We start from the raw sequence: 23,263 nt of genomic DNA on the forward strand, positions 1-23,263 counted from the left end.
AATTTATTACTATATTTCCATATTCATTATAAATTGTAAATGTTATAATTTGTTAGTGGTGAAATAATACATTAGATAACAGTGAGAGTAGCTTGAGGGTTAATAATAATTCATTCTTCCTGGATGTGTTTTTATTTAATCTGAAGCTCTTAGTTTTCCAAGATCTTAGTTTCACTCAGAAGTGTTTATGTTTTTAATTCCAGTGGGCCCAAGTTCATTTCATAGCCAGGCCAGACATGATGGCATTTATATGTTGACAGATGGACCACTAAATTCCAGTTTGTCAACTGCTACATGTCAAATGGTAGCCTATCTCAGAGAAATATTGTAAGAAGTAAAATAAAATAATAATAAAAAGGTAATTGAGGGGCTGAGGCTGTGGCTCAGTGGTAGAGCCTTGCCTGGTATGTGTGAGGTACTGGGTTCAATTCTCAGCAGCACATACAAATAAATAAATTAAATAAACGTCTTTTAACAACTAAAAAAAATTAAAAAAAAAAAAAAGGGCTGGGATTGTGGCTCAGCGGTAGAGCGCTCGCCTAGCACGAGCGGGACCCGGGTTCGATTCTTAGCACCACATAAAAATAAAGGCATTGTGTTGTGTCCATCTACAAAAAAGATTCTCTCTCTCTCTCTCTCTCTCTCTCTATCTCTTTCTCTTTCTCTTTAAAAAAAAGATGATTAAAGCATATTTTTGTGAAGTCATTCAAAGAAAAACATTGTTATGAAGATAGCTACTACCACAAACAGAAATAAAAATAGGCATTTTAATTTACTGTTAATTGAAAGCTCCACTTGAAATAAAATTTTTTCCTGTGCTTTGAATATATTTAAATATTTTAACATTTCAGTGTGTGTATACATATATTTGATTTTAAACTATTTGTCTTATAAGTGAAATATAAAATAAATACTAAATGAACTCTTTAACCAGGAATTAAAATAATTTAAAAATACCATATTGCAGTGCTTCTCAGACTATTTCTAGTATAAAGGACCAACTTAAAAAAATTTCAGTCTGTTGTTTATTAATACTGCTGGAATATTAAAAAACTAAGACAAATTGAAATATGAAAACATGAAAGATAAAAAGCTCAAAATTTTTGTTAGATTTAGCAAATAAAATTGTTCAAAAATATAATTTTAATATGAAGGAAGAGCATTGTGAAAACTGTACACATTTCTTATTGAAAATATCTGTTTACAGTAATGAATATATTAATGAAATAATCTCATGTGCTCTGGTAACTAACAATGGGATACAGAATGTGCTTTGAGTAGTAGCTGCTTGTTTGGACTGGGTAGCAAAGTTACTTTTATGTTTCTATTTACATTTTACACTGAAAAAGAAAGACTTCACATCTTTTTTTTTTTTTTAAAGAGAGAGAGACAGAGAATTTTTTAATATTTATTTTTTTAGTTTTCGGCGGACACAACATCTTTATTTGTATGTGGTGCTGAGGATCGAACCCAGTGCCGCGCATGCCAGGCGAGTATGCTACCGCTTGAGCCACATCCCCAGCCCCACTTCACCTCTTTTTTAAAAAAAAGATAATTGAAGGGGCTGAGGATATAGCTCAGTTGGTAGAGTGCTTACCTTACACACACAAGGCCCTGGGTCTGATCCCCAGCACCATTACTAAAAAAAAAAAAAAAAAAAAGATAATGGAGGCATATTTTTGTGAATTCATTCAAAGAAAAACATTGTTATAAAGTTAGCTTCATAATCTTCACCTCCCTTTTTCAGTTTAACGTCAGGTGCAGATTTTTACCTAACAGTGTAATTTAAAAAATTCTCATTGTTGATTTTTAATTTTTTCCCTTAAATTGAAATATGTTCTTCCCTTGTTGTTAAGTCAGGATTGTTCAAAGTTTGTGAATTTGCAATGCATAGTGATAAAAATTAGAAGCTTTGTGGCATAAGTTGCTTGAAAATTGTTTTATTAAATTTTATGTCTCATTTATCTCTGGAGAGCCTCAGAAATAATATTTTACGTGATACTTGCAGAAATGTTATTTTAATTTCTTGGTTTAATCATATAATTTTGTTAACATTTGTGTTTTAGAATTAAGCTGTGGAGCATTAAATTGGTTAGCTTAAGAATTTCTTACATGTAAGTTTCTTTCTTTTCTTTTGCTTTATTTCTTTAAGCAGAAATCTAGGCTTTATAGCAAGATTCAGTGATGTTGTCAGCAGCACTGTGATTCCAAAATGTCCCAGTGATTATTAATATTGGATTTGGAGAAAGGAGAAAATGACATTTAAATTATATTGAGGATTACTTCAGTGTGGCTAAAAGAAAGATAATATATCTTTGGACTCAGCGTAGTCTTTTTATAATAGTTCTTTCATTTATATGTCTTTAAGTAAATTCTGTAAATGGGCAGAGATTTAAATTTTAACCTTTTCATAGTCATTGTGTTACCCAATTAAATAACTTTAAAAATAGTTTTTTAAAAAATTATATTTTCTGGATTTTTCTAAGTAATGTACATATTAGTGGAAGGAAATCATACCATTTGTGCCTGTTTTTTTCTCTAGGGTAATTCATCTCCTACAATTGCTTTTGGATAGAATTATGCCCTTTTCCTAATAGAAGATGTTAATGTTGGAGAATGACCATGGAGAAGGGGATGAGTTCTGGAGAAGGGCTGCCTTCCAGATCATCTCAGACTTCAGCTGTTAAAATAACAGCCAAAGAATTGGAAACAAAGCAGTCCCACAAGGAGAAACGTGGAGGCTTTGTGTTGGTACATGCAGGTAAGACCTTCATGGGTAAGTGGGAAGATGAAAATAGTGTTGATTTTCTTTTCTTGCTTTGAGTTACACTGATAATTGCATTTCATCTGACAGAGGGGAGTTGGAACCAAAGAGACTGTTTGACTTCAATATAGTGAGAAGTTCCTCTATTCCCCAGTTGGAAGATCTTATAATGACAAATTTTCACTCCTTTCCCTTATTATTACTTTTACCCCAGATAATAGATATATTTAGATTAGATAATGTTAAAACCAATGTAATTTTTAAACTCTGGTTTTGATTTTTTTAAAATAATGATGCAGAAAATGTTTTATTGACCCATATTGCAGTGCGGTCATCTTAGAGTAAAATACACCATCTTAGAATTAGTTCAGCTTCCTAGGGAAGTTTTCAATTTTCTCTTTCCTCTGAAGATTCAGTAATTCTCATCTATGAAATGAACTGACAATAGAAAGATCAAGAGGAGAAAAACTATAACATTTATTAACCTGCAGATATGCACTATAGACAAACTATGGGATGGAAAGAAATGGACAGATGGTTGAAGCTTCAGTAGCACTTTGAACTATGGAGAGGAATAGGGACTTGAGGCTTCTGAGGGGAGGTCAGGATAGGTTATGAAATGTACTATGGACAAATGTCTTATTCTGTAAATAAAGTTTCCCATGTAACAGTCATCTGAAGTATATGTGATATGCTGTGCCATTCTCTGCGCAGTGATAATTTGATATGATCTCTCCTAGATCCGGGTGAGGCAGATAAGGAGACTTGAGAGAAAGCCTGCTCACTTCAGTAATATAGATGTTCTCTAGAAATACAAATATCCCTCATAGAACAGCTTTTCAGAGTGTCTGTACCCACTCTGAATAGCCATCTTAAAATATGATAAACAAGTATATTTTAGGGTGGCATATTTTACTTTCTTGGTGTTATAAATGAGGAACCTTAAGACTAGAGAAATTAAGTGACTTAAGTGGTTTCTGTCACTTTGCTGATTAATAACAGAGCTAGGCTGAGAAACCCTTAAGTGACTTTGGCACTGCATCAGCCTATGCTCTCTCTACTTCAGAGGACCTTGAGGGCTGACACAGTGAAGTTTTACTCCTGTGTCCTCCATTTTAAAGGTGAAAATCTGTCCAAGTTTACTCAGCAGGCTCTTCTTTTCTCTTTCTTTCTTTTTTTTTTGGTGGTGCTGGGGAATGAACCAAGGGCCTTGTGCAAGCTAGGCAAGCACTCTACCATTTGAGCTATATACCCAGCCCTTCAGCAGGCTTTTTATTCTTAAGTTATATTTGTTTTTCTGCATTCAGATTATAAACTGTATAATATCTGTGAGGAAAGAAGAGCTGGCAGGATTTCTTTCTAGCTTTCTTTTTATGAAACTGGTATCTTGTCTGCTCATTAACCTTTGGCTATATATAGACTGGACAGCTTGGAAAATCCTACAGAATCTAATCCAGAAGGGTCTAAAAAATATAACAGGTTCAATTCCCTTTTCTGAAAGGTGCTTTTCCAAAGAGATGAGGTAAGTTTATAGGAATTTCCCAGTTAAAAGTAGAGCACGGGCCAGAAGTTCTGCCTTCAGATTCATAGTCCAGTGTTATTTCTACTGCACTGTTTTATTGGTGTACCTTCTGTAGTACTCAGTGAGTTATTGTGTTCAGAATGAGCATTTGGAAATGCACAAGAAAGGGCTGAAACTCATAACAAACAGTAGCATAGAGCTTTTGATTATTTGTAAAACATTGCTTTCTGTGACTACCATGACTCCATTCCTCCTCTCTCAAGTGCATAATTGATTGTGATGGCTATCAGGTAAAGTTGGTGCTGAAGGCCAGTAGTAATAGGAAGAAATCTGGATTATGGCAGGGAATTGTGTTGTTTAAGGATGATCCCCACTTCTAAATTATTACAAATTCAGATCAATTGGCTGATTATGTGGAAGTTTGTATCTTGTATATTTAAGGAATGGAAATTCAAATTCTCATCTAGGACAGAGCTGTGTCTTCCTTCCTTCCTTCCTTCCTTCCTTCCTTCCTTCCTTCCTTCCTTCCTTCCTTCCTTCCTTCCCTTCCTTCCTTCCCTTCCTTCCCTTCCTTCCCTCTCTTCCCTCCCTCCCTTCCTTCCTTCCTGGTATGGGGGATTGAACTCAGGGATATTCGACCACTGAGCCACATCCCCAGCCCTATTTTGTATTTTCTTTAGAGACAGGGTCTCATTGAGTTGTTTTTTGCCTTGCAGTGGCTGAGGCTGGCTTTGAACTCCTGGCTCTCCTGTTTCAGCCTCCCAAGCTGCTGGGATTACAGGCATGCACCACTGCGCCTGACTGTTTTTTTTCTTTTTTTAACAACAGAGTAGACTTGGCCAAATTTTTTTCATTTGACTAGTAGATTCTTAATTTTTCCCAGATCTGTGTACTATCCATAATGGCCCATCTAATTTTGAAGAAACCAATAGAAACACTTTTACTTGTAAAAATTGAAAGATGAAACTTATAAAGATGAAACTTATATTTACTTCAATAAAATATCAGTATCATTTGCGATTAAGAGAAAAATAACTTTGAATACAGAGTAACAATCAGTATAGTTAAATTTTAACTATATCTTATTGTGTGGCAGTGGTTTGGATCCTGATCCTTTCTTTCCTTTATTAAACAGGGAAGTTAGGAAGTGTTAGCCAGATATTAAATATAGTGTGGGGTGATGCTGAGACTTCCTCGCGTTCTAAGCAGAAGAATTTACATGTTAGTACTATTTAATGCTGTCATCTGTACACTAGATTTACCTGGCTATAATATCCTGTGGCTTAGAAAACATTGATAAAAGACTAGGGCTTCAGGTCTCAGAATAGACCTGGATGACTTGTTCCTATTATAGAGGCTGTATCAGTTTACTTGGACTACTTATAAGCAAGGGCTCTGATAGTTTAATGAAGCTAACAGTTGGCTTTTATTTTTCTACTATAGGTTCATGGTTCTTAGAGAACCATGAAGAGAATTTTATTAAATATTGGCACAGGTTCTGTGAACATTCCAGACTTCTTTTGAGAAACAGAATTACTATTTGGATACAATATGGAATCTGGTTGCTTGAGCATTGTTTTGTGGGCCAGTTCTTGGCTTTGCAAGAAGGTGGGTTAGGTTTGTGGCAGACTTAAAGGGGGAGTCTTGAGGCTTAGGGATGTAGATCTTAACCTTCCTTAGGGCGGAATTCTACGGGGTGTTGTGGGGGAAGGTCAGATGGTTCTGTGCTTTTTTATTTTTATTTTTATTTATTTTTTCATATTTAAACCATCTTTATTTATAAAATACTATTCTAAGAATTGTAATTCCATTAAGCTACAATTGGAGCAAAAGTATAATCACTTGTGTAAAAGCAGTTAGTTAAACTAAAAATGAGGGATATATTACTTTTGAAGGCAGATAAAAATATTGTCAGAATTCTTGTTGTGCTCTGTATGTTCAGTAGCAGGCTCATTTGAAGGTGGAATCAACCCTGAAGGGAAGTCACTTCTACTTTCAGAATGCGGGGGAGGAAGGAGGGGAAATTCAGCTTTTGGGGGGAGATAATGAAGAAAACACCACAGTCCCATTGGGAATGGAGGGAGTGTTGGACCTGGTGGAAAACATTCTCAAGATTTTCCATATATGTTTCCTGGAGGAGATGGAGGAAAAAAAGGTCCTCTTCTCATGAACTGACTTCTTGGATCCATTGGAAACAATGGACCTCTGATTAGAGGGAAAGGTGAGAAAGCAAAGCCAGAGCCAGTTGCTTCATTTTCAGTAGGGAGAGATGAATCAGGCACATGGGAATTACCAAGATCAACTTTTGTATCATTTCTACTGGATTCCATTTCTGAAGACATAGGCCCATCCATTTTATCCAAAGGCAGCATAGTAGAACTTCTGGGTTCTGCTGGTCCAGATGGTCCACCATAATTAAAATAACATCCATCTTGCCTTGGTAGAGGAAGATGTGGATCAGAATATGATTGGACTGGTGGAGCCATCATCATCTTAGGGTTCTATTCCCTTGGAGGTGACAGGGGTTCAATGTTATAAGACACTCTCTGAGGATCAGTTATCCCATCATAGACTGATTCTCTTCTTTCATTGATAATCTGAGGGCCCAGAGGATTCTCTGGGCCTCTTGAGTCTCTTTCTCCTACCCTTGGAAGCAAAGGTGAGTGTCTGAGTGGACCCTTCTTTTCCAAAATTGGAGCTTTCATCTCAGATGAAGGTTAACCCAATGTTGAGGGATCATTTGGGGAATTCTCTCTGCCAAAGACTGTATTTGAATCATCAAGTGCAGAAGGATTGTTTTCTACAATTTTAAATTTAAACTCATTTTCCGTTAATTTTTGTCTTTCATGAGCATTTTGCTTTCTTAAATCATTGAGGTATCTTTCAGCACTCTGAGCTACCAACATTTTATTATGTGCATTTTTCTCATAGTACATAATGGGCCCATGATAAGAATGAATGGTTCTCTCTAATTCTTCTTCAAGGTCTTTGACTTGCTTTCTATAAGTCTCCAGTTGTTCACTTGCATGGCTGATGTTTTCCACCATTTTGGAACGTTTTTCTTCTAGCTCTACCTTGTAATTTTTCTCTCCTATTAATTTCTTTGGGGTTTACTTATATTATTTTCTTGATATAGTTCAATCATGACATTAAGTTTCTGCTGAAGATTCTGATTCTCACTTTTAAATTGTGTATTTTTTGACTGCAAAGATGCTTGTCCTGTCAAGATTTTTAATATAATCTATAAGGTCTTCCTTTATTTCATTTAATTCAGAAAATAAAGTAAACATTTGATTTTTTTCTCCTTGTAAGGTTTTGAAAGAGGCATTTAACTTAGCAACATAAAACCATTCTTTCAAATCTCCTTTTGGCTGATCCTCTAAGTGAGCAACAACACTATTCATTTCCAATTCCACATTTCCATCATCTCTTAGGACTTCTCCAAGCACAGAAGCCCAATCTTTCATCTGCAGCAAATGTTCAGTCAGAAAATTAATGTGATTTTCTTTATCTCTTTACAACTTGTTCTGCATGTACTTTGGAGTCTTCAGGTGTTGTTTTCTGTTTATTAAGGCCATTTACTTTTTCTTTCTATACTTCAGCTTCATATAAAAGCTGTTTCTGACTTTCCTGAAGTTGGCAATTTTCTTTCAAAACCTCTTTTATTGCTACCTTAAATCCTTCCTCATTAATTTGAAATAGTCTCAAGGTTGTTTTAGCTTCTGGTATTTGTGATTTGAAGGATTTTTATTCATCTTCTAAGAACTTAATCCTTTTGCTATATTCACCATCAATTCATCCTGTTGATAATGTTTAGTTTTCTCTTCTTTTAGGTCTTTTTTTAGAAGGAGTATTTCATCCTCAAGTTTAGATATGGACCTATTCAGATTTTTATTTATTGCCTCCAAATTTTCCGTTTCTATTGACTCCTTCTCCAAAATAGCATCCTTTAAAGATGACTCTAAGCCTTCATTCTGTTTTTGAACAAGGCTAACTTTTTCAAGTAGTTCACATTTTTCTAGTGAAATTCTGAACTAGTCCAGAAAGTTTTAGAGCAAGCTTTTTTCTCTTCTCATGTAACACCTGCTTCTCACAGACTGATAACTTCTCATAAGGAGTTTGAAGGAGACATCAGAAGACTCAAGGAGAGATGATATGGGCATCCAGGGAGTCCAAAAGATGATTCTTCTCAGACTTAGTCAGCTTCATAGCATCAGAAAGATATGCCGCAGCCTTCTTGTGACAAGAAATAGCCTCTTCGTATTTCCCTGCAGCTAATAAACGGTCTGCTCGTCTGCTCTGCTGATGAGCCAGGTTGAGAGGTGCTTCCATTACTTCCAAAGACCCCGGCCCTAGCAGCATCGCCAGGGCACATGGAGGGAAGTAGAAAAAGAGCGCGAGGCAGCCTTGGAGACAGCTGCCCCTCAGCGAGCCCAGAGAGATTGATTGTGGTTCTGTGCTTTTTTAAAGAACTTTGATTAGAAGCCTAGTTATTAAGAGGATTTAAGGGCTTTTTCTTTCTTGTTTGGATTATTTTCAAGGCACAAAGCAAGTATGAATCTTCTTAGGGAAACAAATTTATTCACAGCCATTCTCTTGACTGAGTTCCTGGGTCACCAGGATTTCTCATAGATAGTCATGAATGTGCCATCACTGAGGTTTTAGAGATATTCTGAACTATATTCTAGGCTGTGAGAGGAAGTAAAATGGGTGGGAGTGGTGGTATTGGTGGTGATTGTAGACATGTGGGAAGTAAGACCCCTTAGACAGATATTTCTTTTCCCCCAGAAACTACCTAGCTTTATGAAGTTATTCTTAAGAATTATATATTCTGAACAAATGGCAGGGCTTTCTTAAGGTCAATAGAGATAACTTTGAAGAGACTGTTCCTGACACCTCCCAAGCTAACAACTCCAGACCAAAAGAACTCCCAACTTTGGAGAGAGGTTCTTGAAAGGAAGAGGGGAAGTAACCTTGATGAAGGTTATTTGGGAACATGAGATGTCTCTAGGGCTTCTGTCAGGAAGACATTTTGAATAAAGATAAAAGACACAGTATTAAAAATTGATGTTGGAGAAAGAAGCTATTAAAATTTTAAAATTCTGTATAATTAGGGCAATAATTTTATTTTCACTGGGACTGAATCAGTCTGTATGGACTACTTATATAGTCAAGGTCTCTGATAGTTGAATGAAAACTAACAAAATTTTTCTTTTTCTATTATAGGTGCAGGTTATCATTCTGAATCCAAAGCCAAGGAATATAAACATGTATGCAAACGAGCTTGTCAGAAGGTATGAACAGAATATGTATAATTTAAAAATTTCCATTTTGAACATTAAAGTCGTTTTACCTTTATCAAAGATTTCAGGTTTCATTTACAGGACATTTTTTGGTTTGGACCATGAAATTATTTTGCTCATATTTGTAGGGTCTTCTTTTGCTTTTTTTTTTTTTTTTTAAATTCTCTGAATGATGCTTAGCTCTTTTACCTCCTTTTCCAGATTAATCTATACTTTTGGAACTGTGAGCACATAATCATATTTCTTTTAATCTTTGCAAGGCAAAATACCCTGATAGAAGGGATAGAAAATACTGCTTAAAAGAAGCCAATGTCTTTCCATGAAGGGGAGAAAAAAAATCATAAAAAAATTAAAATGGGTACTTTCTTAGATTATCTTGTTACTTTATCCTTCTGCTTTTCATCATGTAGTTATATGGTAGCAAATTCATTGGTTTATTCCTGAGTGTAGCTTTACCCTTGTACTTGGTTGTGCTTTTTTCCGCTTTGATTTTTAAGGTTTTGCTGAATTGCTTTGCTTAATATGGAAGCAGGAATGGCCTCAAAAGAAATATTGTTTATTTTTATATTGTCCTGCCTGCATACTATTGTAGGCAAACTTTCTGTTAGTTTTTTTATGCAAATAAAATGTTAATTGGATATGCATATCAAGTCAACATAGGTCTCCATCTCTTTTACTTATATTTACATATCATTTAAAAGAAAGATAATGCTTTATTAGATATCTTTTTTCTTTTTTTTTTTTTTAAAGAGGAAATTTAGCTTGTTTGTTTTATTTATTTTATTTTGAGACAGGGTCTCCATAATTCCTTAGGGTCTTGCTACGTTGCTGAGGCTAACCTCAAACATGTGATCCTCCTGCCTCAGCTTCCTGAGTCACTAGGATTACAGGCATGTGCCATCACTCCTGGTTTAGAGATATTTTTCTTAGGAATGGAATCCCATAAGGAAATAAGACTATTTTATTATAATAATTTTATTTCTTTACAATAATATGGCTAATGGGTCTCTAAGTTTTATATTTTTTCTTATTTTTCAAAGTGTGAAATCTTTTAATTGTCTGAAAAGAATGTTTTATTTTTATACAACTATAGTTCTAAAAAAATCTAATTCATTTGGGCTGTATAATCAACCTCCTTGATCTATATAATTAACTAGCTTCTTAAAAATTTGATAATGTGGAATATATTTCTTGAGCTGTTTGTAAACTAAGTTGGAATGTTAGTATTTCATTTAGAAACTAGTTTCCCTTCATTCTCCTTCTTCTCTTAATTTATGGCCAAGAAAGCGGGTGATTTTTACAAATTTTTACTCTCTGTAGTTTATAAAAGTGATGCTGCTCTCATTTGCACATTCCTGTAGCCCAGCTTCTTAGGAGGCTGAGGCAGGAAAATTGCAAGTTTCTGTCTCAAAAATAAAATGAAAGGTCTGGGGTTGTAATTCACTGGTAGAGCACCCCTGGTTGCTCTAGTACTGCAAAAAAATTATTTTGGTATAAAATATAGTATTAAAAATATTTGTCAAGTGTATACTTCCCTCTGAGGATTTTGACATGCTGCTGCTGGGATTGAGACACTTCTTTTTTTTAATGGATGTGGGTGGGAAGAATAGTAACAGTGGGAGGTAAAATTGAAAATTATTAGCTTAGTCTGAGATTCAGTTACTTATATAAAATATGAATTGTCAGGATATTTTAACCAAACTACATTCACATAATTTCTGTGGCTGTTTTAAATTGTCTTATCATGAGTGAAGTAATTTCATTTACTAAATTTCTTGCATCTTAACATTTTGTGGCTGTACTTTATTCATTGTTTTAATTTGGATAAGTGAGCTATATCAGAAATTAATCTGAACATAACCACTACCTGTTTTAAATCTGAATATTTTATATATCGAAGTATGGAATTTATTTAGTGTTCAAGTGCTTTTTTTTTTTTTGGTGCTAGGGATTGAACACAGGGCCTTGTGCATGCGAGGCAAGCACTCTACCAACTGAACTATATCTCCAGCCCAGTGTTCAATTTTTAACTCTGAACAATTCTTATACTTCTTTTAAACCTTTATGAAGTTAAAGAGATCTTTGAGAAGTTGTGGTTTTACAATGAATTATTTGTCCCCTTGGTTTTAGGCCATTGAAAAACTACAGGCTGGTGCTCTGGCCACAGATGCAGTGACTGCAGCTCTGGTGGAACTTGAGGTATTGCTTTTCTCTGCGTATATTTTATTTAAAATATTTGTGAGTTTATGTTTTTGTTCTCAAATGGCATGAAATTGCTCAGTTAGTCAACCAAGTTACATATCTGGTGCTTCCAAACAATATTAATGAAGTTATGAAAAGATTGTGATATTGTTAGGTTTTTTTATTGGGGACTTTTCTGAGTAATAAAAAGTTGGTTAATTCCTTTATTTCTCATTTTTATAGATTCATGAGAACAAAAGTTGATGGTGACTGGATGTGTAAATTTTTTCAGTATTCTCAGTGGGAAAATTCTTAAAGTTGACTCCCTCAAAGTGATATATGTTTAAAAAATGAAAAACTCTAACCACCCTGAAAGTGTCTGAAGTGGAAGAGCAAGTTTCACCATGCGCATAAACGATATATACCCTGATATATCGATATGTACTGTGAAGTGCTTTTGTTATAGTGTGATTTTTAGGTTTTTCCCCAGTTTACCGCAGACATCAAGGAACTGAGTGGTGAGGCTCTCAAGTTTGCTGTAATTTTTTGTATTCCAGAGTGAGGGTGTCTCATTTCTCCTAATCTGGAACTTTGATGAGTATGTACAGGGACTACTGACACCTTCAGAAAACTCAAGACTTGTAGAAGATAGGTTTGTGTCAGTCAGGATTATTTTTGATAATTTTTTTTTTTTTTCTGGATAAGAAGACCACTTGAGGAATAAAATTAAGACATGAAGGTAAAAACAATAATGAATATGAGGGCGGAGACAGTAGTTAAAGAAGACATTCCTAAACTGAATGGACTGTAGCCCAGGGAATTGTTCAAATAAATGCCTTCCTTGTGAAAATTGCTAAAATTACTAAAAGTTATTAAGTTAAATAAATTAAGCTGTGTTATCTGTATATTCTTCCCCTTAACTGTGGAATCATACTTTTGATCATTGCTTTGTAAATTTTAATCTCTTTTAACATTTTCAACTTGATACTAATGCAGTCAAGGCAAATGACTATGTAGTCAAGGTAGGTGGGCATCAGTTCTATTGTAGTTTGGTCCCTCAGAGGATATGTGGTGCCTTCCCATTGTGACTGATTCATCTTCCAGCTCTACCAGTCATTAGCCAAATGTGCCTGAGGATATCACAGCCTATCCTTAGCTCAGTTTCCACATTTTAAATATGAGAATAATAATCCCTACTTCACAGAAGATTAAGTTAATATGCTAATCACTTTGAACACTCTGTGGCCCATAAATACTCTGTGGCTGGTAGTAATTATTACCATTATCAGATGCTTTGGAAATAATAGATATGAAGATAATATTTATGGTAACTATTAATTATAAGTATTACAATATCAAAGGTTAATTATATGCTGTAGAAGAAAGGAAAAAAATGACATAAGAAAGAAGTTTGATATATTTATTGTAAAATTTTACCTTTATTCAAAACACACACACAAGGAGGGCTTTATTTAACTTAATTCAATTTAATTCATTTGTTAGTTGAAACTTACCTTTGTGAAGAAGGTGATGTCCTGAGATTACCAGTGTGTAGAGTCAGTGTGTGTCTGGGGAAAGTTAATGAGTATCTGGAGAATATAGTGTAACGGTAACTATGGTTACAAATTTGAGTAAAATTAAGTTTTTAAAAAAATACTTAGATTGGGAGGCTGAAACAGGAGGATTGCGAGTTCAAAACCAGCCTCAGCAACTTAAGCAACTCAGTGAGACCCTGTCTCTAAAACAAATACAAAATAGGGCTGGGGATGTGGCTCAGTGGTTAAGTTCCCCTGAGTTTAATTCCTGGTACCCCCTTTATCCCCCCCAAATTAGAATAATTTTGATTTTCTCAAGTCATACTTATATCATGTTGAATATTTTATTCCATTTCCCTCTACTTTTAAAGGGATTACATATTTATACTTAAAAATACATTTTGAAATAGTAAGTTATTCATGAGTAAGTAGGATTTATAGTTTTAAATAATGACCTGTTTTTGAGAGTGTGGGTATGAATTAAGAAAAAATGTGTTGTACTATGTTTAATTGTAATAATACATATTGATATAATGGTAGAATAGGGTATTGCCCTGATTGAGGTTTAGTGTACTCCCCAACCTTTTGAGTATTAAATTTGGGGAAGAATTTCAATTATTGTTATTATTATTCTTGGTACTGGGGATTGAACTCAGGGGTACTCGACTACTGAGTCACATCCTCAACCCTGTTTTTGTATTTTATTTAGAGACAGGGTCTCACTGAGTTGCTTAGTGCCTCACTGTTGCTGAGGCTGCTTTGAACTTGAGATTCTCCTGTCTCAGCTTCCTGAGCCACTGGGATTACAGATGTGCACCACCATGCCTGGCTCAATTATTTTTATAGTTCATTTTTTCTATCATATCTTTGATTTAATATATGTTAGTAGTTTAAAGCTACTCTAACTAGAAGAATTTTCCTGAATCTTAAGAATTATGTTGGAAGTCATGCTTATTATATTGCCTCCTGAAGTTTCTACCACCTTGTATAATTATTCTCCACTGAATTAAGCCAGGATAGATTTTCAAATGAAAAGTTCAGTTGAAGAAATATTGTAATAGTTTGGGTCAATCAAAAGATGTAAGAAAATTGGAATCTAATATTTTCTGTACTTAGAAGAATATTGAGTCCTTTCAGCCTATAGAAAAGTGCTAAGAAAAATCCCAGAGAGCCTTATATGTTCTGTTTATGTTTAATTTGAGACTAATCACTTATCTTTAATTTTGGTGAATCTATTCAGTTGAGTTAAATCTAATTATTCAGTAGGTATGGATAGTCATCAGACCTTTCTCTTTTGACTTCATGATATATTATTTTGATTAAAGAAAAGACACTATTTAAACTTGCCTATTATATTATTTCTTTGGCAGATAATAATATTAGTGTGAAATCCTTGAACACTTTACTAACTGTGGATTGAAATGACTGAATGTGATTTAATGGTCCTTATTGATTAGAAAAGATTTCTGGCCTTGTGTTTTTAAAAAAATATAATTCGTACATTCCCAAATGTTGAAAAATACACTGATCTCAATTTAATGTATTGGAGGAGGAAGAGGCAAGGTGAAATAAAAGCAACTTTTCATATATCACTAATGCAGGTCACCAAGACACATCATTTTTGAGCTTTTCTTAGAAATATTTTTCTTGTCTGCCACAAAGGTGTTATCATTAGACTACCACTTCTTGACACCAGAGGGGGTGTTTTCTTCATTTAAATGAAGCAGGGGCAAGGGTACATAAGTCCCTACTTATTAATCTGACTAGCTTCTCCCTTTAGAGTTTTTGGAGGGAAGGTGGGCATTCCTGTGAGAGGTGTTTAATGGTGTGAGAATGGAAATATAACTCCAAAGTGTGTTTTGTTTTTCTTCAAAATGTGGGGAAGGGAATGGAAAGGTCAGTTTACTCATATTTTAGTGATTTATTGTTAAATAGATTTGGCCCCATTGTTCTATAAATCTTTTTTTTTATGCTTTTTTTTTTTTTTTTTAATGTAGTGCCAGGGACCGAACCCAGTGCTTTACTCATGCTAGGAAAGCGTTCTACCACTAAGCCACAATCCTGGCTCCTGTTTTATAAATCTTTTATAGATCATCCATATAACTGATGAGAAGGTGAATTTTATTTATTGGGTAGTACAACTCTGATTTAACTCACAACAGTAAAGATTAATTTTGTGAAACAATTTGGTCTTCATATCTGGGACTATACATTTGGAAGACAGTTGCTTTCTTGGCTGCTTTTGAAAGAGTTTTAGTTAAGTCAGTGTCAGTGGATTTATAATTCTAGACGGTAATTTTGCATACTTCACATAGTGTAGTTTCTGATGTGAATTTCTTCTGTGAGAAAATTGGACATAGATCTGGGTGAGTCATGTTGTTACCTTTTCTTAGGATTGTTCCTAAAGTAGAATGTTTTATTAATTCTGATTGAAAAAGAACTATTCATAACACTGAAATTTCCTTTGCACATTGATATTTTTCTAAAAAAGTACTGAGATCTGGTTCAAAAAGATATAATAAAGAATAATAGGTGAAATATGAATTGCAAACCTTTGGGAGTTGAGTCTTATGTGAGAAAACTGAGGAATCAGGCAGATATTTTGAAGATCATGTAACTTTTGGGAAATTTTGGACAATTCATTTTGAAACTGGGTTTTTATAGTAGGTAGAATTCTGTATGTTAAGAACAGTGATAGCTTTTAACTTTCATATGACAAATTACATAGTCTCCTCTTTAAAAATGATCTGTTAGGCTGAGGATGTAGCTGAAGGATACAGTACAAACTTGGCATGCACAAGGTCCTGCGTTTGATCCCTAGTGCTGTGAAGGAAAAAAAAATTATTGAATTTATGTATTCTAACTGAACTCTATAGTTTTTTGATCAATTGCATTCAACCTTGAAGGCTCCCTATGGTCAGGGGAGATGGTAATTAATGGTTGAAACCGATTACTATCCAAATTTTTAGTGTTTATAGAGCAGATTATATTGGGCATAAGTTTTTATATCATTTTGCTAAATTAATAGTCTATCATTTTTTAAAATTTTTATCTAATCCAATATAGTGATTACTTATAAACTGTTGGAAAGTCTTTTGAGAAGTCACTTATTTAGATGGCTGATATTTTGGGATGTAAGAAAGTAGATAGTTGCATTATTATATACTTACATTATTATATATAATATTGTTATATATTTTTATTTCTTTAATGCAAGCTTAGAATGTTGATCACTGTTGAGTAGCCTTCATAGGTGTACCCCACCCTAGGCCTCTGTTCAGTTTTAGAAACTGGCATACTTCTTTCCCTGGGCTTTTTACTTCTGGGTGCAATTGTTTGTGTGCCAGAAGATGAAAAAAAAGAATACCTAAAGTTTGCCAGTCTTTGAAATGGTTAGAGATCATGAAGATGGTGTGGTGTGCCATTGGCATATGGGCGTATCTAAGTTGGAAGGAGACATTGAGCAGAGCTAATATATTCCTTGTTTCCCTCTCCAAACTTATAGCAAGTTTGCCTGTGGTTTCACTGGGATCAGATGCCTTACCACACACATCCTGTACCCTGCCTCACTCTAGTTGTCTGGTTTTTATTGCAAAAAAACGGGGGTATCGACTTTAAGCTTGTTTGTATTTATTCGGGAAGTCAGAAATTATTTAAATAAATGACTACTTTTATTCTCCTGTACAGTTTTTTCTGCAGAAATCATCTTTTCATAAGCAGAGGGTAGCTGAGTATTTCAGCTGGCCTTTGCTCCTTCTTCCCCTCCCCTCCCCCACAGAGCTGAATCCTTTGGAAAGACAGCTTGATGCATTTAGTTCACATACATGTAAGTGCTCATTAACTAAAATGTGGCTGGTGAGTCTAATTTTAGGCCTGCCACCTTTGGAAGTTTCAGTTTTCTCTTCCATTGATAATATCTTTTAATCTTTGTAATGGGTTGGGGGCAGTCCTGCTTTTATGTATGTGAAGTAGGAGATTACTTTTTTTTCTTTGTAGTAGTTAAAATGTTTTCATTGCATGAAATTTGAGTTTTGTCTTAGATACTCTTTTTCCTTTTTATTTTTTTTTTTAAACTTGGTATTGTCGATTATTTCAAAGACTCTATTTTGCCTGTCTGTTTAGCAGTATTTCCAGTGGTGGTTCAGTATTTCTGTGTATTCCAGCTGTTTATGGAGTCTTTATGTTTCTCTGCATTTTTTTGTTTTATTTTTTGAGGTGTACACACACAGTTACACTTCATGGAGTTGCATCCAGCCAAGTATCCATGTTCTTCTTGTGAAGAGGCAGAGAAAATCACCTCTCCCAAGAATTTCCACCTTCTGACCAAGGGAAATGTGTCCTGAAGAGCTGTACGCAGATGGGAGGCAACTTGTTTGCTTGTTCTGCTGCTAGAGCATTGATTTAATTAGAAGACAGGCTGTGGGTGGCCATGTGCAGACAAAGAAGCACCAGACAGAGCCCAGTTAGCCTGGGACAGTAAAAGTAAGTTACGCTCTTTTAAAACACTTTTTTTTTTTTTTTGAGTACTGATGCTGATTCTTGCCTTTAGTACTGAGGGGCAACTTGTAACTTACTGATTGTGTTTACACATTAGGTACATCTGTTCTTTTTCTAAGACCCTAGAGATAAAATGTGCTTTCTAGCACTGAGTACCTGCTTTAGTGGAAAAGCAGTGATCCCCACCCCCAATTTTTTTTTTTTAAGAATAAAAAGGAAACTCAATCATTACATTTTTAGATTAATTTTACACTGCACAAAAAGCCTGTATTAGTTTCTGACCAAGTGAAAATATGTTAAGTGCAGAGTTTGTCATGTTTATTTTGTTCTGATGGGAACATGAAGACTTGTTTTAGCCTTTTCCAGCCATTTCTTGATGAGCAGTGTTGACCTCATCAAATATATTCATCTTGACTAAATTTGGTAGGAGAGTTGGTCTAAGATTAGACTTAGCAATTCCTGCAGACTATGTAGCTTTATGTGTGAGCCTTTATTTTTCTTTGGGAGTTGTTATTTTATATATATATATGTAAAATATATTATATATATATATATATATATATATGATAGTATGATAGAGTTAGTAGTTTTTTGACTTTGTTGTAATACTCAGAACTTTGGTCTTCAGAGTAGAAAATATCTAATAATCTTCAATTCATAGGAATGTTACATAAAAGGGATTTAATTAGATTTAGTGTTTTTAGAATTTATAGTGTTGTGATTTTGGAGTCATTATGTGTGTGTGTGTTTTGTGTATATTTGGATCTATATCATTTGAGGCATCAATTTTATAGTCTAACAATGATTTTATTGTTGTTTTTGTTTTTTGTTCTTGATAGTGAAAGGAGCTAGGCTAAGATTGAGTGTAGCAAAACCAAAGGCTGATACTAAGATACTTAATGTGAAAGGCCTCCTTTTGATTTTAAATTTTTGTGCTTCTCTCAAACCCAGGCCTTTATTCAGAATCTGGAAGAAAATGAAGAAGAATCTTAAGCTATATAATTTTTAAGAATACCATCAAAATCATATTCTAAATCTTGCTTTAAAATAGAGCAAAACATTACTTAAATTTTTTTCATTGTTTGTGCGTGTACATCTGTCTCTCTCTTTTATGTGTATAGCAGACTTTACCTAAGTGTTAGAGTAATGATGAATTGTAGATCACTTTAGGAAACAGCTAGCCAGGCAGGGTGGTGCACACCTTTAATCCCAACCACTCAGGAGGCTGAGGCAAGAGGATTAAAAGTTTAAGGCCAGCCTGTGCATTTTAGCAAGATCATGTCTCAAAATAAAAGTAAACTGGAGATATCGCTCAATGGAAAGTACCCCTGGGTTCAATCCTCAGTACTGAGGGTTGGGGAGGGGGGAATCTTAAAATTTAGTTTTAGACATCCCAGTTCACAAAAAGTCTTTGCCTATTCACATTGCCAGATAATTTTTTTATTCATTATTTATTGTTTTTAGTTTGGTAAAATATATGCAACAAAAATTTTATAGTTTCAACCATTTTTAAGTGTACATTTCAGTAGCATTAAATGCATTCATAATGTTACACAACCATCACTGCTGTGTATGTTCAGAACCTTTTCATCATCTCAAGCAGAAACTGTACCAACTAAACAACTTTTGCCAGGGAGGTTTTTACTGACTGATCACTCCCACTAAGTGTCCAGAATCTGGCATTGTGTATACATTTCTTGACAGTTCATGTCATGCTGCGTATACCTTAGCACAGGGCATCAACAGTGTAACACATTAAGCTTCCCAGAAAATTCAGAGTGGGAAACACATTTGTTTTCCTCTCCTGGAATATATGCAGATGTTAACAACATTTTTTAGTGGATTTGAAGTCTTTTTAATAAGAAGGAGCATATTTAGTAGAGAATTTGAAGGTTGGTAATAGCCACCCCCCCTCCAATTCTGACCCTGTCATATGATAGAAGGATGGTTTAAATTATTGTAATTCCATGATCTGTTAGGTTCTTTTTGAGTGATATTTCCATATTATTGTCAGCATGGTTAAAAGGTGTAATTATTTAGGTTTAAGGGAAGTATAAGTGGCTGCCAAATTTGGCAATATTGAAGAAACAGCTACATTTGTCTTTTCTATTGTAGCTCATGTGGAAAGGACAATTTCAGGTACTGTGTATGCTAACTTATTCCTGGACATCAGAAGGAATCCAACTAAAACAAATTTTAAAACTATTTCAGATGTGCAAGTCTCTTGAAGCCAATATTTTATTTTAGAGGTTTGTGTTATGTTTGACAAGCAACTCTGTACCGCAATTCTATGACTTTCAATTAAAAAAGTGAAAAACAAACTGCTGTGATGTCGTTTTTCTGCTTAATTATGTTACATTCATTTGTAAAATTAGGCAGATTAATAAGTGAGTATAAATGTGCAGTGCTTTTTGCAAAAAATATTTTAAATAAGATTAATGGTTCCATTTTTTGACAAAATATTTTATGCTATGCTAGATCAACAAATGCTCTAATGAGCAGATATCAACATTTGTTTATTTATTTTTTCTTCTGACATTTCCAGAAGATCTAAGAAAAACATGGAAGGGCTTTCTTAGTACATATATTGTTGTGTGAGATCATATTAAAAATATACTTTTAAGAAATAAAGTATATTGTTTTTTGTATAATTTGAGCAGTTAAAAAATGAACTGTCACAGATACTAAAACTTGGTTCAACATACTATATTTGACTCAAGTGTTCATAGACTGTGATACAAACAAATGTTCTCTCCACTTACATTCAGGATAACTAAAATATTACTTTAACACATGTTAAAAGTAGAACACTGTAACTATTTGGCTAGATATAATTCCAGGCTGTCTATGTTGAGTAATTTCCTCAGGCATTCCAACTTTGATCAACCACAGCAAGAACTTTTAGCATGTCTGTAAAGCAGCCAGTGCATCTGTAAATATGTCCTGAGGAAGAGAGAAAAGAGGGAATGCCAAAAAAGAAAGAATACTTTGTGTCGTTAAGGAGCAGTTACAGAATGAAAATGGAAAGTATTTTATTTCCTTAGAAACCCTTTTTAGATAATTGAACCTCTGATTTCTAAGTATGCCCTGTAGTTCTGTATTAATGAATGAAAGATACTTCATTTGGGCCCAATAAAAATATTTTCTGACTAACTCTGCTGAAACTTATTAAAGTACATTGATTCTTGAACTTTCTACTCTTTATAAATGTAAGAATTGAATAAAACCCAAATGTAATTAATAGTATGTGTTTCAGTAAAGTGTGTTTTAATGTTTATAATTGTTCAGTATTTGGGTGAAAATGTTTACATATGGCTGAGTTTTCAAGAATAACTCTAAGAACAGGCAGTACTACTGAAGAAACTTTTTTTTTTTTTTTTTTCAACACATGGATGAATGTAGATTTTTTTGATTTTTATTTTCAGTGACCTAAAAATAAATGTGCAAATAGCTACTGGTTTCCATATGTAAACATGGACTTAAGAATATTAATAATGGTAAATCACCCTCTCCTGTATGAGAAGTACATATTTTCTGTATTTTTGGATATAACTTGCTCATATCATGGATATAACTTCCTGGAGACATTTTAAGATACAGTTAACAATTACTTGCAAACTGGATATTCAATTGGATGATCTATCTAGCTTTTTACTATGTTAACAACAGATACTATTACCTCTAATGAATTAGTTCCAGTTCTGAAAATTCTGTTTTATAGAACCAAAATTTAGGAGAAATTCCTAATCCTCTTTGGCTTTCATGTTGTGATCTCAGTTATTGTCCATATTCTTTAATTATTTATTCCTGAGGAATAAGGTTAACACAGTTAAATAAAATTTACTAATAAAAAACATTTGCCATAATTTCATTGAAAGTTTATTCAGAACAGAACAAATGGCACTGTAACTGGTAGATTTATATCTTTCAAGTCCTTCTCCTGTATCTTAAAAGAAGTGTAGAGAAATGATGAATGGAAAAGCTGGGAGAGAAGATAGAGGGGCAGGTTCATTAATTGTGGTGTTCATGGATGGGTGCTTGAATAGATGTCTGAGTTGGTTACTGTATTAGTTTTATGTCATTATAGCAAAATACTTGAGGCAGATAACTTTATCAAAAGTTTATTAAGTTCACAGTCTTCAAGGTTCAATGGCATGGCACCTTCATTGGCTCAGTTCCTGGTGAATAGTAGGTGGCAGTAGTAGGAATGCCTTTTGGATCAAGTGATCATATCTCAAGCCAGGAAGGAGGGAGAGCTGGGAGTAGCCGAACCCCAATTTTTAAAGCGACCTTCCCAGAGAAGTCCTGTGGGAACTCTCTTCTGAGGTAATACCACCAATGACCTAAGGATCTCCTCCCAGGCCCTACCTCCAAAGGTTTCATTACCTACCTTCCTGTAGTATCACCCTGCAAACTAAGCCTTCAATCATAATAGACCCTTGGGGAACACTCAAACCACATCCTGACCACAGCAGTTACCTTGTTAGTGTTTCTGTGTTTACCTGAGAATTTTTCTTCAAATATTGTTCATCTGAATGCCATAGTTTATTCAAAATATATTACTTATTTATCTTTTCTGCCTACTACCTTGGTTTTAAAGTCTCTAAAGTACACAGGGAGAACATAAGAGCCAACTTTTGCCTTTCTGGTGGCTGGTTCTCTAATTTATAGATATGTATTTTTAAATAATTATTTTACCTTATTATTTCTTTGCCATTTTTTTGCATGCTACCATGCTCTTCCTTTATGTATGTATTCTTGTGTTTATTTATTTGCTATTAGTTTCAAAGAACATCATGTTTTATTGGTTATCTTGATGAAGACAGTCACAAGTTGTAGAGGAAAGTTGTCTTACATTAATGGCATTTGAGAAAAAAATACCATTATATTTTGTCAGTCTTTTCCTGTAGATTTTGGGTAGTAGATTTTGGGTAGAAAGCCCATTTGACTCATTTTGAAGAGGCAGAGAAAGTATTATAGATTCTGTTTATTGTAGTCAGAAGATATGTGACATTTCTGACCATTAACCTGGTTCTTCTTAGTAAAGCTTAATTAACATGGTATTTAGATTGCAACACAGATGAAATGACTCACTTCCCTCTTTTCTATTTTTTTAGGTAGTTATATATATTCAATGTTTGAAATATTCAAGTAAGCATGATAATGAAACCATGATCTATTGTTACAAGTGGCATTTGTGTGAAAGAACTGTTTTGTCCAAAATCTGCATTGCATGGAGAATTTAGAATTTACCTGAGCAAAAAGCTCAGATTTTGCATTGCAGAAGCTTGAGACCTCCTTAACCTTTACAAAAAGATGTAGGCCAGAGGTTGCAAAGAGACAATTCACAGATGTGCGTGAATTGGCCCATATACTAGTTTTTAAAAGTTGGAATTTATTGTCATCCTTTAGTATTCAAGAGACATAAAAATATGGATTTCTGATTAAAAAAAAAAAAAAG

At 34.2% G+C, this 23,263-nt stretch overlaps 1 protein-coding gene across 5 annotated transcripts in view; it reads left to right on the forward strand.

Moving 5' to 3' along the window:
* Positions 1–23,263, forward strand: part of Tasp1 (taspase 1) — a 282,779-nt gene that overhangs the window by 7,419 nt on the left and 252,097 nt on the right. For 2 of the 5 annotated variants that reach the window (XM_027921784.3, XM_071608719.1), the window contains exons 2-4: positions 2,543–2,761; positions 9,513–9,580; positions 11,720–11,788. In XM_027921784.3, coding sequence (XP_027777585.1) covers positions 2,617–2,761; positions 9,513–9,580; positions 11,720–11,788 — 282 coding nt within the window. In that variant the 5' untranslated portion in view covers positions 2,543–2,616. The other 3 variants (XM_071608720.1, XM_071608721.1, XM_071608722.1) reach the window with 3 other exon arrangements.

This window comes from Marmota flaviventris, chromosome 2, assembly GCF_047511675.1.
Source record: "Marmota flaviventris isolate mMarFla1 chromosome 2, mMarFla1.hap1, whole genome shotgun sequence".
Classification (NCBI taxonomy): Eukaryota; Metazoa; Chordata; class Mammalia; order Rodentia; family Sciuridae; genus Marmota; species Marmota flaviventris.